Raw genomic sequence first — 16,164 nt, forward strand, 5'->3', positions numbered from 1 at the left:
AGTAACTAGTAATGTAGTGGAGTAAAAGTAATAGAACATGTTTATTTCTCTACCCTCCTGCATTTATTTGGCAGCTTTGAATAGATTCAATTTATTAATTCACAAGATCATCAACAAATTCATTGTGATGGATTATTTTAGATTAAACTCCTGATTCTCCTGTTAACATTAAGTGCTAATAATATTATTAATTAATTCTTGAACAGCAGAAAATGGATGAATGGGTGGATTCATTAACCAGTGAAAAAATAACTTATTCATTTACAGTCCACATATCTTTTTTTTCTTTTTACATAAGGTCATACAACTGGAATGATAGTACCCCCCCAAAATTAATTTTAAGTTTCCTTCCTAACTTTTTAACACGTGGATAACCATGTGCTCTAGATGGCAGTGTTGTCTCAGCGGTGGTCACAACAACGATCTGAATCTGTGTTGGCTGGAAATCAGTTCGGAGGATTTCCTCCGCACAGAGAAATAAACGGGAGAAACGAATATTCTTCTCATATTATCAGAAAATTCCAACCTAAATTGTATGATCTGGTTTGGGACCAAAATAAATAATATGCTGATTCCATATTAATATTCCATGTTTACATTTTTTTTTCTGCTTTTCCTCCAGATAAAGAGCTTCTTGTTTCCAGCAGGACAAGTGGATTTCTGTGAGAGACACTGAGCAGAAAGTCTCATGTGAAAACAATGACGGCCACTCAGGCTCTGCAACAGTTCGGTGCACAGAGCTGGAATGTAGCTGAGAACATTTACTCAAATACTTTACTTCAGTGCAGTACTTTGCATTTTCTCCTACTTCATACTTCTACTCTGCTGCATTTCATGGGAAGTAGCAGAAGCAAGATTTTGAATACAGGGCTTGTACTTGTACTGAAGTATTTTTATACTGGAGTATTTTTATTTAAAGGACCTGGAATGGATCTGAACACTTTGCATGTTCAGCTTAATGTCCTGATACAGTGTGTATGAACAACCCTGCCCTGCTGCAGCAGCCTCACTGCATAAATACATCGTATATCTCATTTTAATGATGAGGACTGTGATAATAAACTAGTCCCTGTTTTTTATCTACTTTCACTCTCTGGCTGTTTGTGCCCAACATGTTTTTTTTTGTTTGTTTTTTTTACATACCTTTATAAGCCATATAACTAAAACTAGAATCATCTCCTCGTGGTTGTCTCCCTCCACCACTCAGACTAGTTTCAGAGTGTTTAACCAGAGTCAGAGAAAATATGAACCATTTGTGTGAAATTTTGTCATAATTTCTGGGAAGTCTTGAGTAACGGCTAAAAAGTGTTTTCTGAGGACACCATGCCCGTGACCTTTGACCCCCAAAATCTAATCAGTTCTCATTGAGTCCTAGTGAATGTTTGTGTCAATTTGAAGAAGTTCCATCAAAGTGTTACTGAGATATCGTGTCCACGAGTACGGGACGGACTGACGGACAACCTGAAAACAATATGCTACCGGCTCTGACTGTCGCCGGTGCAGAGGAATAAAAAAAAGTTGTTTTGTTAGATATAATGTTGATGTATCATTTTAATATTTGTGATATAGGATCATGAATGTGCAGTCATTCAGAAAAAGGTCACCAGGAAAAAAAGAATACACAATCATATGTCTCTTATGGTTTCTACAGGAAGAGATTTAACAGCACGACTGTCAGCTGAGTCTTTACCCAAATTAGAAAAACAAATTAAAGAATTTATTCACAATGCGAGCTCACAACTGCAGCTTTAACAGCTTTTAATACCTGGAAGCTGGTTACATGATTTTATAACAAACGTGAAGAGGATAAAAGTCACCATACAACCACATGATGAAAAACAATTCACAACGAAGTTTGACGTCAGTGACAGTCGTGTTATCTCTGTTTGTGCACACAAACGTCCTCACTTGAAAAGCTTCTGAAACTTTGGTTTGAGCATCTCCAGCTCCGTGTTGTTCTGCATCATCTGCGGCAGGCTGCTCACGTTCATGATCGTCTTGTGAGCTTCGTCAAACAGCTTCTCGCCAAACTCCTTCGTCACTCGTGCTCTCCAGGTGAGGAGCTTCGGCCGGCCTTCAAACGCGTCCACACCGGCTCCAACAGGCTGCGAAACACACGTGTTCTTAGAAACAGAATACTGCAATTACATGGAATTACATTAAAATACATGAGAAGAGTTGGAGTCGGGATCTCTTGTGGAACAGAATCCTCAGTATTTTCTAAGACAAATAAATTTATATTTGACAGATAGATTTTTCAGTTCCCTCAGTGATATTGATTCTGGGTCGTACCCATCGCACCATGGCTAACGTTGGGGTTAGCAAAATCATTTTAGTTATTTTGGTTAAAGAGGCTTTCCTGTGATTTAGTCCTGTACTTCCTTAAAGTTTAGAGACAGATTAAAACTTAAAAAAATCTAAATAAAAGCAGCAGAGGCTGAGATATCCTGCGTTTTAATAATAATAATAATAATAGTAATAGTAATACATTTTATTTAAAGCACAAAAGCATTTACAAAGTGCTGCACAGTTTGTCAAATCAAAACATAAAAACACACCAGATAAAACTTAGTTTAAGTTTAGAACATTAAAAAATAAATCAATAAATCAATAAAAACCTGTTTTGAAAAGGTGAGTTTTTGGAAAGTGATTTAATAGAAGAGTTTGGAGCCTTGATCTCATCAGATAGAAGCAACATGGAGTGAAGCATCTGAGGCTCTTTGGGAGCAGGAAGGAACATGAAAGCTCAGACATGTAACACAGGGTTTAAAGTAAATCATGAAAAATAAGGTTACGTCAGTTTGATAAGCAGCAGGCAGCCGCGCAGGGATGCAGCTTGTTTCTCAGTTCCAGTGCAGCAGCTACAGTTGGTACCAAATGACCAAATGTGAAAACAAAATGCCAGACCTAAACCTACAGAGAATAAGATATTTGGACACCTTTAATTATTATCTCTGTCCTATCACGTATTCTCTGGTATGGGTCTTTAGCATGGGTCAAATCCCAAATATGCTGCATCCTACAGCTCCCATAATCCAACTCAGACTTGGAAAACTCCCTCCAGAGCCACAAATGAAACTGAACTTCATGTGTACAACTGGTGCCCTCTTAAGGCTAGCCTGTGTTGAACTGGTTACATCACAGTAGCTACCTAAAGCTAAACATGTACACACTGTCGCAGCTGTACAACTAGTTTCCTGCAGCAGTAGTAGTTGTAGTAGTTGCTGCACCAGGTAACCCAGACTCTGACAAGTGCAATATAAAGTTTTTACTTACATTTACTCACCAGTAGCAGTAGTAGACATGGAAATAGTAGCATTACCTGCATGATCTCAACTATAGCCACCAGATCAGCCAGAGAGATTTTGTCTCCAATGATGAACGGTTTGTTCTGCAGGAATTTCTCCTCCAGCAGGTCGAGTGACTGCTTCAGGTCCTCGACCGCAGCGTCCATCTTCTCCTTTGGGACCTCAGAGCCCATGATGACAGGAAACAGACTCTGCTCACAGAGAAACAAAGCAAAGCAAACATCAGTGAGACTCTGGTTGAACCAGCAGCAGCAGTCAATGTAATAGTGACAGTGGCCTGTGTATCGAGTGGGTGAGTAAGTATATTTATAGTCATGCTAGCAGAAAGGGTCTGTGGATGACAGTTTTTCGGCCCATTGACCAACATCTCAATAACTATTAGATGGATTTCAGATGGGTAACAGATAGTCAAGGTCCCCAGAGGATGTATCCTAATGACTTTGGGGACTTTTCTTCTGGCGGCACCAGCAGGTCAAAGTTTTCACTTGTCCTGTGAAACATCTCAACGTCTCCTGGATGGATTGATATAAAGTTTTTTACAGACATTCATGTTCCCCAGATGATGAATCTTAATGATTTTTATGATCTAGCACCTTCATGAGGGTCGTAGTGGTGGTTTTGAGGGGTTGAAATTAGGGACACACATTCATGTCCACTTCAGGATCAACTGTAATAAAACTTTCATTTGATGACATTCCCATCAGCTTTAGATATACTGTCTGTATAGTGCTAATTTGCTCAAACGCTCAGTGCTGTGTTTAAGAGTTCCTACAATGGCTTTCTACTCTTAGTCCTGGTAAAAGATCTTGTTAGATAGAGTAAGAGGCTAAACATTATGAAAACTTCTTGAAAAGATGTCAATATATTCAAACACATCAACTATATATCAATTTTAAAGTAACAGTAGTATTTGGAGGAGAGTATCAATTATAATAAAACCAAACAAAATGTGTGAACTGTTGAAATGTTTGTAGTGAAGCAGGTCCGGTTTGGTTACAGCGCCGGGTTGATCTGGGACTCGTACCCTGAGCAGGAAGACCTTTGACCCGTGAGCTCTGAGGTTCATGTGCTGCCAGGACAGGTATTCATTAACGCGAGCTCGCTGCTGCAGGTCAGCTGGAAACCAGTGATCTGCCACTAACGTTGAATATTTCTGCACCATGTACTTCAGGATCGCAGTGCTGCAACACAGACAGCGTGAAGACAGTAAGAAATCATGACAGAGTGGTGGTGTTGATCTGCACAGAACTATACATAAATACATATTTACTTAGGTCACACCATATCAACCAGGACAGGTGCTACCACACAAACCCGATAATTATAATAATTCACCACATAAATATTTGTTTTACTGCATATAAACTGATTAATCAAGGTGCGTCACTGTGGTTTATGGATTAATCAGTAACCCACAATGTCACAGACTCCAGCTGAGACTCTTTGTTTCGCCCTCTCTCCACTATTTCTACCAAATAAAGACATTAAATATCAAAAAAATGAAAACAAAACATGATGATTCACAGTTTCAGTTGGTAAAAATTCAGCCTTTTCAACCCTCAAACAAAATTTTAACCCACACAACAATTTATTTATTTTTTAAAATTATTTATCATTTTTATTATTTTACAGAAACTGTTTAACTGCTTTCTGTCGGTGAATGTTCTCATTCGTCCAGGTCATTGTTATCTCTCTCTCAAATTAAATCGAAGGCAACTGGACTTGTATTTGTCTGTGGAAGACGTTTCGCCTCTTATCCAAGCGGCTTCATCAGTTCTTATGTATTGGTCTCTCTAGTCCGCACTAGTCTGACCAAGAAAGTGGAGTAGGACCCAGGTATTTAACCTCTTGTGGGTGGGTCCACCAAAGTACCTGTGTTTAACTGCTTCAAAATAACCTGTGATGTGCAAATGTTCAGGAACTACAACCAGATACAATCAAATAAGAAAACAACACGACAAAACTTAAAAATGTCTTAATAGTAGTACATAACATAAAATAAAGGTTATACAGCAATAAGACAGTTCAGAAAGTAGCTGCAGGACTACACATTTGTAATTTATTTGCGTGAGCGCCCCCTAGAGGCCGCAAAGCCTTAAACACCAACTAAACTTGTTTACGTGTCAGGCAGATGAGCCGGAGTAGGTGTTAGAATATGTTTTTGTGATATGGGTGAAATGACCCTTGAAGTTTCCACCATGCAACACTCAGCAGCTCCATAAATATCAGCATCAACCTTCAGAAATGATCTGAATTATCTGTAGATGTAGGGGGACTCGAACCCAACCCGTCGTCGTTTACCTTTCAGTCAGAATGAAGCTTCCATCCTTCATCACAGGGACTTTCCTGATCATGCTGATTTCACCAAACTCCTCGCTGTGCTGCTGACCTGAGGCAGACACAATGACAATCACAGATGTGATAAAATGAAGGGGATACAAAATGAGGACAAAATTCCTGAAGTCAGTTTTTAAACAGAAAATCCAAAACACGTTTCACAATTTGTTTGGAGAAAAGGAGATGAATAAAATATCTGACTGTGGAAACATCAAACACATTATCGTGTGGGTTTTTTTTTTTAACTCTCCCTCCGCCTCTTCCTTCTTATGCTTTGAGACGCTTTTCTTTCCTTTATTTTTCTTTCCCCAGCAGCTCTCTGTTGTACTCAATCACCTCAGACATGCTGCAATGTTTTGTCTGAATGCTTTGACCTCTGACCCGTGACATCCCACCCACTGGTTGCTTGTAAAGTCGGTTATCAAGGAGTTAACGTAACTCTACTCCTCACCTCTCTGGATGGGACTGTCAGCTTTCTGGGTGAAATGTGAAAATGTAAACCGATAGCCCAGAGGAGCATTTTTTTTAACATTCATGCTTACATAACAAGTTCAAAGCAAGCAGGACGTTCAACCCCCAGCTCCTGCAAACTGTGTTTACACAATTACAAACTTAAATGGCCGGAAATTTAACTATGCCGACTTCTGCGGTTGTTACGCAACAAGCAGCTCATTCAACTCTGCAAGCATCTGGAAACTGTACATTTCCAAAAGCTCAAAATGAACTAGTATTTGAATGTATTTTAAGGCAGAATGTAAAAACCAAAAGCCTTTTAAAAAACATGCACAAATCCGCTCTGCATGAATTGAAAAACTCCGTCCCTGTGTGTGTGTGTCGGTGTGGGATTACCTGTACAGAGGTCGACGCGCTTGAACTCAAAGGGAATCCCGACCGCTTTGGCAAACAGGAAGACGGAGCGGCAGGGCTGGGAGAACAGGTCCAGATAGAGCTCCATTATGTCAGAGTGTGAATGCTGCAGATGCTTCGTTTCCACCGCGTTTTCCCCCTGTGTCCTCAGTCCTCTCCTGCCGTGCCTTTTGTCCTCAGTCTGCGCAGGACTCCGCCTCTCCTCGCTGTAAGGCTCATTGATTTCTAAACGGTGGCGACAGTTCAAAGTGAGCAGGCCGTCGTGGTTGAGCGGTCTGACCTTTGGCCTCGGCCCTGTCCAACCTTTTGTAAACACAGCTGATATTATCACGTTTTTATCTTGTGACGGTTCCCTGGCTTGTTATTTGTGTATGCCTGTATTCTTGGTGCAGCAGGTACTGAGGGGCGGAGACGCCTGATTTGGACTCACCTGGGCCCGGGTGTTAATGGACTCCCTGAGGATTCCCTCTAGGGTGTGTAGTGATTTCTATGTCTATATTCTGTATTATAATAGAATACAGCAGCTTTCACTGTTCTGTACACACACACCTCAGTAGTTATGGCGACGGTAGAGGAGCTTTTGACTTCTCCTCCTGAGAAACTGTTGTATCAATGTACAAAAGAGCAACTGTTGGAAATAGCAGAATATTTCAAAATTAATGTTGGCCATAAACGCATGAAAGAGAGAGTGGAAGTTATCTTGATACAGTTTATTTGAGAAGAAATGTTTGAAGAACACGTTTCAGAGCAAAACTATATTATTACTATTCTTAACTGTAGACAACCCACTCAGCTTTCCCACGTGAATCTGTTAAAGCCCTTTTCTGAACGGCCAGATGTTGAAGAGCTTCATGCAGCTTGTGTACCTGGTCCAGTACAGGTTGAGCCTTCCTCAGACCTGTCCAGGGGGGGAGGAGGATGAGTTGGGTCCAACCGAGCAAGAGTTGATGCAGGGTCGTTTAATTCTGAAGCTGATTGAGCTCATCGAACCCACTTGACTGAACACGATATTCATGTTGGAGATGCAAAAACCCATCAAGCAGAGATTGTATCGTGTCAACGCAGAAAAAACATGAACAGTTGGAGGCAGAGGTGAAGTACATGCTAGAAAACGGCATCATGGAGCCCCGTTCTTCCAGCTGGTCCTCGCCCTGCTTGTTAGTTCCAAAGGCTGATAATACGCCACGTTTCTGCACTGACTTTGGCAAAGGTGAATAACTTACCAAGCCAGATTCCTTTCAGGTGGGTTCTGCTAAATTCGTCAGCAAATTTGACCTACTGAAAGGATATTGGCAGGTTCCCTTGTCACAGCGAGTGCGTGAGATATTTATAACACAGTCTGGTCTCTATTCATATACCGTTGATGCCTTTGAGGCTGTGGAACGCACCGGCAACTTTCCAGCGTCTCATGAACCGCGTTACTGGGGACTTGCAAGATTGTGCAGTGTAATTGGATGGTGATGTGGCGTAACTGGGAAACTCACCCGAGTCGTATCCGAGAGCTGTTCATTCGTTTGGCGGAGGCAAGGCTCGCGGTTACAGGGCGACTGTGACCTACCTCGGCCGAGTGGTTGGGCAGGGAAACCTGTCGCAGCAAAGGTGGAGGCTGTAAAGCATTATCCAGAGCCAGCAACCAAAAAAGGGCTCATGTTCTAGTTTAGTTTTATTTATAGTTTATTTATTTACACAAACAAATTTAAAATATTATATCTTTGGGTTTTGGACTTCAGAACATGAGATCGCATTTTTCACTGTTTTAAACTATCAATTGAAATCAGTTAATTAAAATTGTAGGAGCCATATATTGGTTCTGATCGTTTATTTTGTGTTCAGCTCCTCGGAATTCTTGGCCTATGGGACGAGTGATACAGACCTTCCCGGACCGAAGAGGATTCATTCGTCAGGTGCGAATTAAAACCCGGAGCAGCTGCCTGGACCGGCCCATCACAAAGCTTTGCTTGTTGCAGGAGGCTGACGCCATTTGATGACACGATGGCTTCAGTTGTGATTTTTCTTTTTTCTCTTCTCTCTCTTTTTTTTTTGGACTGTTACTAGACTCTTTACTGGACTTTGGCTGTTTGACTTTGATCAATGAGACTGTGGACAATGAGTCATATGATTCAAGAAGAAAGAAGAGTCGTGTGGATTAATTAATGGACATTAATTTTGAACTTTATTGTTGAATATTTTTCATATGTTTATGTCTCCTACGTGATATGAGAGTAATTATTTACATTAACTCAATAATTAGGGGCTGGTGTGTAGGAGCCATATATTGGTTCTGATCGTTTATTTTGTGTTTGATTAGTTTTGTCTTGTTGCCATGGGGATATGCAGTGTTTGGGGTCACATGAGCACCGTCGTTGACAGCCGGTAGGTTATATCAGAACCTGCTTCACCTGCACTGGGGGAGAGAGGCGAGTCTAGGTAGCCGTAATTTTTGTTGACCGCTTTTACCATCGCTTTTGTTCTTTCGTTTGCTTGGATACACGTACGCCAAGTGTACACATTTAACATCAAATGGGCGCGTGTAAAGCCGCTGTATTATCCGATTGAAATATTAAAACCTCCGAAACTTCTCTGGACTCAGTGTGCTTCTCTGAAACAGCAGCAGCGTGTCATACAAATATACATGACCTATTCTGCCTCACAAGCGACTTTCTAAGGTACTAGACAGCCGCAATATTTGTCAACAAAAAAGGCATCAATTAATAAAGTGATTGCTTGCAGCACAAAGACATCTGCAGGACGCACAGCGCAGCGGACCTAAATAAAGTAAGACAAAGCGCCACGTCATACATCTGTCAAGGAGGACAGGTAAGCTAAGCTCACCTGTGCATGTATGTGTGCGGTGAAGAAATCCAGATTGCATCAATGTCGAAGTGCCTCTGTTTGGAAAAGTCGAATGAATGAATGCTGGTCGGATATGCGAAGTTGGCGTCTGCACTTTGATGCTGATATGCAAAGCTTTTTGATGTTGCATGGAGGAACGCTGATGCTGCTTTGTTGAAATGAAATGTCCTGATTTGCTGTGCATTGTGGATGGATTTAAATGTCACAGTTCACTGAAAACTGAATAACAAAGTTATAAAATGAGTCAAACAAATGACGCAGCCTCGTGCTCTGACATGGAGTCTGGGAAACAAAGGGAGAGGAAACTCACTGAAAAGGGTTTGTTGAATAAGATTGAAAACCTGCAAAATAAACGCAAACGTGATGTTGATAAAATCAAAGGTTTAATACCAAAAATGAAAGGGCTCATGAAACAAAGAGAAAATGTGTTGGATGTGAAGCAATGTTTGGAGAATTTAAACACACTGTGTGAAAATGCCACAGCCTCACACAATGAACTGTTGCCTCTACTCCCTGAGGGGGAACTCATCAACCAAAAGGAATGGTTTTCAAGCATTACGAATTACAGCAATACATTGCAAAAGGACACTCAAAATTGGATTGATGAAACTGGACAAAAAATCTCTCAGGAGCAACAGGATTCAGCAGAAATTCAATTACAACAAAAGAACGAACCAAGTCAAATTGAGGATGGCATTAATCCAAATGACAGTGTTTCAAACATTGGAAGCCACAAAACATCTCAGTCACAAGGCTCTTCAACCTCTTCTGCACGTTTAAAGGCCGAAGCTGAGCTGGCAGCCTTAAGTATGAGGCACAAATTATTAAAGGAAAAGCATGCTTTGGAAGAAGAGGAGCAACGCCTGCACAAAAGGAAAGAAGAGCTCCAACTGAGCACTGAGATTGCTGAAAAAATGGCAAAACTTGAAATTCTCAAAATACAAAGCACAACAAGTGGAAAACGGACATCAAAGGTCTCAGATGGAATGAAAACATATTTGGAAAAGGCACAAGCACAGCAGTTACTTAATGTCAATGCAGATGAATTTATTCCAAAACAAACTGAAGCAACCACAAATCCAAATATAACCTCATATGAACAAAACCAAATGCAATTTCATATGAACCCCCTAATCGACATACATGAATCATATGAACAACTAGGAGTTAACACAGTGGGTCTGGAACCCAAAGAGGAAGTTCTTGGCATCATGAGGAAACAAAATGAGATAACAACGTTGCTAATACAACAGCAAAGCCTTTCAGCTCTACCTAAGAGAGAGATCCCAATTTATGACGGTGATCCATTGAAATACCACACATTCATCAGAGCCTTTGAGAACGGAGTCGAGAGGAACACAACTAACAGCTGCGATCGCTTATATTTTTTGGAACAACACACAAAGGGTCATGCTAAGGAGCTTGTAAGAAGCTGTCAACACATACATCCAGAACGAGGATATACAAAAGCCAAAGCTTTATTAAAGGAGCAGTTCGGGAACGAACAAAAGGTCGCCTCTGCTTACCTGGATAAAGCCCTCTCATGGCCTCCAATTAAAGCAGAGGATGTGAAGGTTCTGCAGGACTACAGTCTCTTCCTTAGAGGCTGCTGTAATGCCATGGAGGATGTACAATATCTTTCAGACATGGATATGCCTTCCAACATGTTGAGCATCATTAAAAAGCTGCCTTACAAACTTAGAGATAGGTGGAGGAAACATGCCTGTGAGCTACAGGAACGACATAACCGGAGAGTTAAGTTCACAGATATTGCTAACTTCATTGAAAGACAGGTGAAAATTTTGACAGATCCTGTGTTTGGCAATATACAAGACTCTCAATCAATAATCATAAGTAACAGAATAAACAAACCCAAGTCACAGTTTCGTCCTGGACACAAGGGGAGCAGATTTCGCTACCAAATGTTAAGCCCTGTGGAGAACAAATATCAGTCTGTAAGGAAAAAAAGGAAATCAAACAAACAAAAAAATCATGCATCTGCTGTGGAGGACGGACACACATTAGATGTATGTGTACAGATGGGAAAAATGGTTCATGAGAAAAGATAGGCTTCTTAAGGGAAAATGGCATCTGTTTTGGTGTTTGTGCACAGGGCACATCAGTAGAGATGCCGTAAAAGGATTCCTGCTCTAAATGTAGCCTTAGACATCCCCAACTGTACTTTCATAAGGAACCTGTTAAAGATTTTGAGCAGATGGAAGGAGCCCAGGGCCGCTATGTAAACACACTGTGTCAATGTCTTACAGGGGCTGGAGATCAGACTGCAAACTCCCATTGTCCGGTCAGGTTAAATCTAAGAAGGGAACCAAAACTTCATCACTTACGCTTTCTTGACCAGTGAGTACGGCTGTGTTTGCACTGAGAGCTTAATGCACAAACTCCACCTCCACAGGAGAATGACGCATTCTCCTTCGAACCATGGGCGCAGGAGAAAGTCGTAAGCAGCAACATCGTGTCAGGATTGAGGTTGCAGCACTGAAGGGACAATTTCTTTGAGCTTCCAAGATTTACACGCAAGAGTCCATGCCTGTGAAACAGAGGAAATATTCCCAAGAAAAGGATATTGAACAATGGTCACATCTGAAACACATTCGCTTACCCAGATTGATGCAAAGATGAGTTACTTATAGTACCAATGTTCCTAAAGCACTGGAACCACTGGAATTGTGTGTGTAGCGTAAATGATGCGACCATATGCGATCCGAACTTTGGGCTGACTGTCAATGGTCCACTGACAGGTAGCATGGAGAGACCGTTAAGTGGAGCATCCTCAAAATAACTGTCAACAGAGTTGCAGTCGTGAACCTGGATGACCTCTGGCAACAACAATTTAAGAATGATTTCCCTGAAAGCAGTATTGAGGAGCAACCAGGAATGTCAAGGGAGGATCAAAGGTTCTTGGAGTTTGTCAACAACACAGTGAAACAGGTGGAAGAGCATTACCAGATTGCGTTACCTTTAAGGAACAGGGACGTCAGCATGCCAAACAACAGGAGAGTTGTTGAACAGCGCCTGTGTTATTTGAAAAGGAGGTTTCAGAAGGACTCAATATTTCATACTGAGTATAACACCTTTATAAATGACCTTCTGGCTAAAGGCTATGCAGAAAAGGTGCCCGAAGAAGAGTTGGATCGTGGCGATGGGAAAGTATGGTACATACCACACCACGGAGTCTACCATCCCACTAAAAGAAAGATCAGAGCTGTGTTTGACTGTGGAGCAAGATATCAAGGAACATCACTAAATGCTCAGCTTCTACAGGGCCCTGATCTTACCAGTTCCCTGATTGGAGTGGTGACTCGGTTTAGGAAGAAATCAGTTGTGATTATGGCCGATATAGAATCAATGTTCCATCAGGTTCAAGTCCCTCCTGATGACAGAGACCTCCTCAGGTTCCTCTGGTGGCCAAAGGGGGATACGCAGCAGCTACCCATTGAGCATCGGATGAAGGTGCACTTGTTTGGGGCGACATCATCTCCCAGTTGTGCTAACTTCGCCCTCAGAAAGTGTGCAGAGGACCACGGGCATCACTACAGTAAGGAAACTGTGGATAAACTACTGCACTGTTTTTATGTGGATGATTGCCTCGTGTCGGTGGCCACGGAGAAGGAAGCAGTGATGCTTTACAGGAACCTCGTCTCTTTGTGTTCCAAGGGTGGATTTTTTCTCGCAAAGTGGTTGAGTAACAGGACTGGAGTGTTGGAAGTCATCCCAGAGAATTACAGAGCAAAAGGCATTGAAGGATTGGACATGAAACTGAATTCGCTACCTGTAGAGAGAGTGCTGGGTGTGGAATGGAGCATTAAATCAGACTCCTTCAAGTTCAAAATGGTACTTAAGGACAGACCACTAACCAGAAGAGGAATTCTCTCGACTGTCAGCTCCATCTATGATCATCAGTACGATCATTAACAGCGAAGAGGATCCTGAGAGACCTGTGTGGGAGAGGGATAGGCAGGGATGACATTGTGCCTGAGTCAGTCTCTAAAGAGTGGTTGGATTGGCTGCAGCAGCTGCATCTGTTGGAAAGATTTGAGGTCAGCAGATGTATGAAGCCACCAGGCTTTGGAGAAGTTACTTCAGCCCAGTTGCATCATTTCTGCGATGCCAGTAAACATGGATATGGAACAGTGACTTACCTGTTGTTGAAAGCCAAGAATTCAGTACACAGCTCCTCGGAATTCTTGGCCTATGGGACGAGTGATACAGACCTTCCCGGACCGAAGAGGATTCATTCGTCAGGTGCGAATTAAAACCCGGAGCAGCTGCCTGGACCGGCCCATCACAAAGCTTTGCTTGTTGCAGGAGGCTGACGCCATTTGATGACACGATGGCTTCAGTTGTGATTTTTCTTTTTTCTCTTCTCTCTCTTTTTTTTTTGGACTGTTACTAGACTCTTTACTGGACTTTGGCTGTTTGACTTTGATCAATGAGACTGTGGACAATGAGTCATATGATTCAAGAAGAAAGAAGAGTCGTGTGGATTAATTAATGGACATTAATTTTGAACTTTATTGTTGAATATTTTTCATATGTTTATGTCTCCTACGTGATATGAGAGTAATTATTTACATTAACTCAATAATATATTGGTTCTGATCGTTTATTTTGTGTTTGATTAGTTTTGTCTTGTTGCCATGGGGATATGCAGTGTTTGGGGTCACATGAGCACCGTCGTTGACAGCCGGTAGGTTATATCATAACCTGCTTCACCTGCACTGGGAGAGTGAGGCGAGTCTAGGTAGCCGTAATTTTTGTTGACCGCTTTTACCATCGCTTTTGTTCTTTTGTTTGCTTGGATACACGTACGCCAAGTGTACACATTTAACATCAAATGGGCGCGTGTAAAGCCGCTGTATTATCCGATTGAAATATTAAAACCTCCGAAACTTCTCTGGACTCAGTGTGCTTCTCTGAAACAGCAGCAGCGTGTCATACAAATATACATGACCTATTCTGCCTCACAAGCGACTTTCTAAGGTACTAGAAAGCCGCAATAAAAATAAATTAGTCTAATTGTTACAAAAAATACTTTGCAGTGTTTTCAAATCTACACAAACAGATCAGTGGTCAGAACAGAAGCAGGACTAAAGTGAGTAAAACCTTTATTTTGAAATGAGGTGGTGGTTTCTTACTGCTGGCTGGTTCAGTGGTCTGTGGAGGCTCCTGCCTCTGAATCAATCTGCTGAGGAGCCGGAGGAGACGGGTCGACAGGGCTGAGTCTCCTGAGGGACAGACGCAGCAACAATATTTACACAAAGAACCAATTATACATGAAAACGGAAAAAACAACAATTATGGTGTATTTTTATTTATTTATTCTTAATTGATTACATTTGTTTTTGGCAATCGGCTGCAGCGGAAACACACTGTGAACACAACACTGACATATTGTTACCTTATAAAGCTAAAAACCTCTTGGCAAACAGTTGCTTATTTAAACATCCAGCATTACGGAGCAACATTAGCACTCATCGTTTCACTTGTTTCTGGCCACCAGATTAATGTTACTCTATAATATTTACTCTGCATTTAGCTCTGTTTTTGGTCAACGCCAACTTCTGAGAAAAATATGTGACTCTTCAGCTGCTAAGAGCTTCACGTCCTTCACCAGCTCGTCGGTAATAGAACTGAGGTAAACTACAGAGTTTGCTCGTACTATGAGCCACGTTTTTCAGAGTAGTCAGTAAGTAGTCATGTGATCCAACTTAAGTAATACATAAATTAATTAAAATGAATATGCTGTTCCTGTTTTAGGGACTTCCACATCTACATTATACCTATCAGATTCACTCAAAATATCAAGAAAACATCTGAGGTGTAAGTGGGTTTGTCACATGTTACTAAGTTCTTCACCTTTTACCACCACATCTTTCAGTTTGGATCATTTCTCATCTTCAAACACAGACATGAATCTGTCTCCTCTGTACTGAGGGAGCAGGACACCGACACCATCTGTTGTCCTCTGTTCTGGAAATATGGAAATACATCCACTGAGAGAGAGTGAGTTCTTTGCTGTTTGTACTCTAAGCATGCTCTGTGTATGAGGACAACAATGAAGCACTCTGAGAACAGGTCAGGCGAAGAAAGAATGTTTTTGGATGATCTGAATGCAGATGAGATCATGACTCTGTGGGGACCGGACCATCTGCTGCAGGACTCCTTGTTCTTCTTGTCTCTGAAGATATTTCCTTATGACTCTGGCTGGATGTTTGTCCATTGTCCTGCCGCAGAATGAATCAGACGCCTCACTGACGGTGTTGCGTAATGATTAAGAATTTAAACTAAGATCTAAAGGGCCTCAAATGTTTGCACGGTGCTGTGTATGAAGGGACAGCAGGGACACGGGATTATAAGTTATTTCACAGCTGCAGAGTGTTCTGCATTTCTCAGGAAATCAGCTGCCAATGTTCACACCCATGTGCTCACAAGTCATGAAATTAAGAGACACGGTCCAGTGCAGAGTGATTTCAGTACCTGGCTGGTTTGTGGCCGGAGGTCTGAGGTCTCCGCCCTCGACTGCTCCTCTCAGCGGCGTCAGCTGCTCCCTGGGGGGGCGGTGCTCTCCAGGATCTCCAGCAGCCTCTGCATCTTCCACTGAGTGTCAGATGGTTTCACTGAGTCCTGCAGAGGACAGAGAACGCCAGAGCTTCAATAATCTGAAAGGATCTCATTGGCTGAAACAGCTGTTATGGAGATGTAACAGGAAGGTTAAATGGTCTGTAGTAGTGATATTTCACATGCCTTGAAAGGCGCTATAAAAATCCAAGTTAGTATT

At 41.7% G+C, this 16,164-nt stretch overlaps 1 protein-coding gene across 1 annotated transcript; it reads right to left on the minus strand.

Moving 5' to 3' along the window:
- Positions 1-1,533: 1,533 nt before the first annotated feature.
- On the minus strand, positions 1,534-6,681 carry LOC111238533 (glutathione S-transferase theta-1-like). The gene is made up of 5 exons (XM_022768099.1): positions 6,495-6,681; positions 5,610-5,697; positions 4,333-4,489; positions 3,323-3,499; positions 1,534-2,105 (listed from the first exon to the last, which is right to left on the minus strand). Exons 1-5 carry the CDS (start codon positions 6,598-6,600, stop codon positions 1,905-1,907), a joined length of 729 nt encoding a protein of 242 aa, XP_022623820.1. The 5' UTR covers positions 6,601-6,681; the 3' UTR covers positions 1,534-1,904.
- Positions 6,682-16,164: the final 9,483 nt, after the last annotated feature.

This window comes from Seriola dumerili, unplaced genomic scaffold (assembly GCF_002260705.1).
Source record: "Seriola dumerili isolate Sdu_G_001 unplaced genomic scaffold, Sdu_1.0 BDQW01001417.1, whole genome shotgun sequence".
Classification (NCBI taxonomy): Eukaryota; Metazoa; Chordata; class Actinopteri; order Carangiformes; family Carangidae; genus Seriola; species Seriola dumerili.

What these genes read in the sequence shown, in the direction of transcription:
- LOC111238533 (XM_022768099.1), bottom strand. Translation starts at nt 6,600, where the DNA reads ATGGAGCTCTATCTGGACCTGTTCTCCCAGCCCTGCCGCTCCGTCTTC. An exon ending in GCGCGTCGACCTCTGTACAG is followed by an intron (nt 5,698 to 6,494) that starts GTAATCCCACAC and finishes TGTCTGCCTCAG; the next exon opens with GTCAGCAGCACAGCGAGGAG. An exon ending in CTATAGTTGAGATCATGCAG is followed by an intron (nt 2,106 to 3,322) that starts GTAATGCTACTA and finishes TGTGTTTCGCAG; the next exon opens with CCTGTTGGAGCCGGTGTGGA.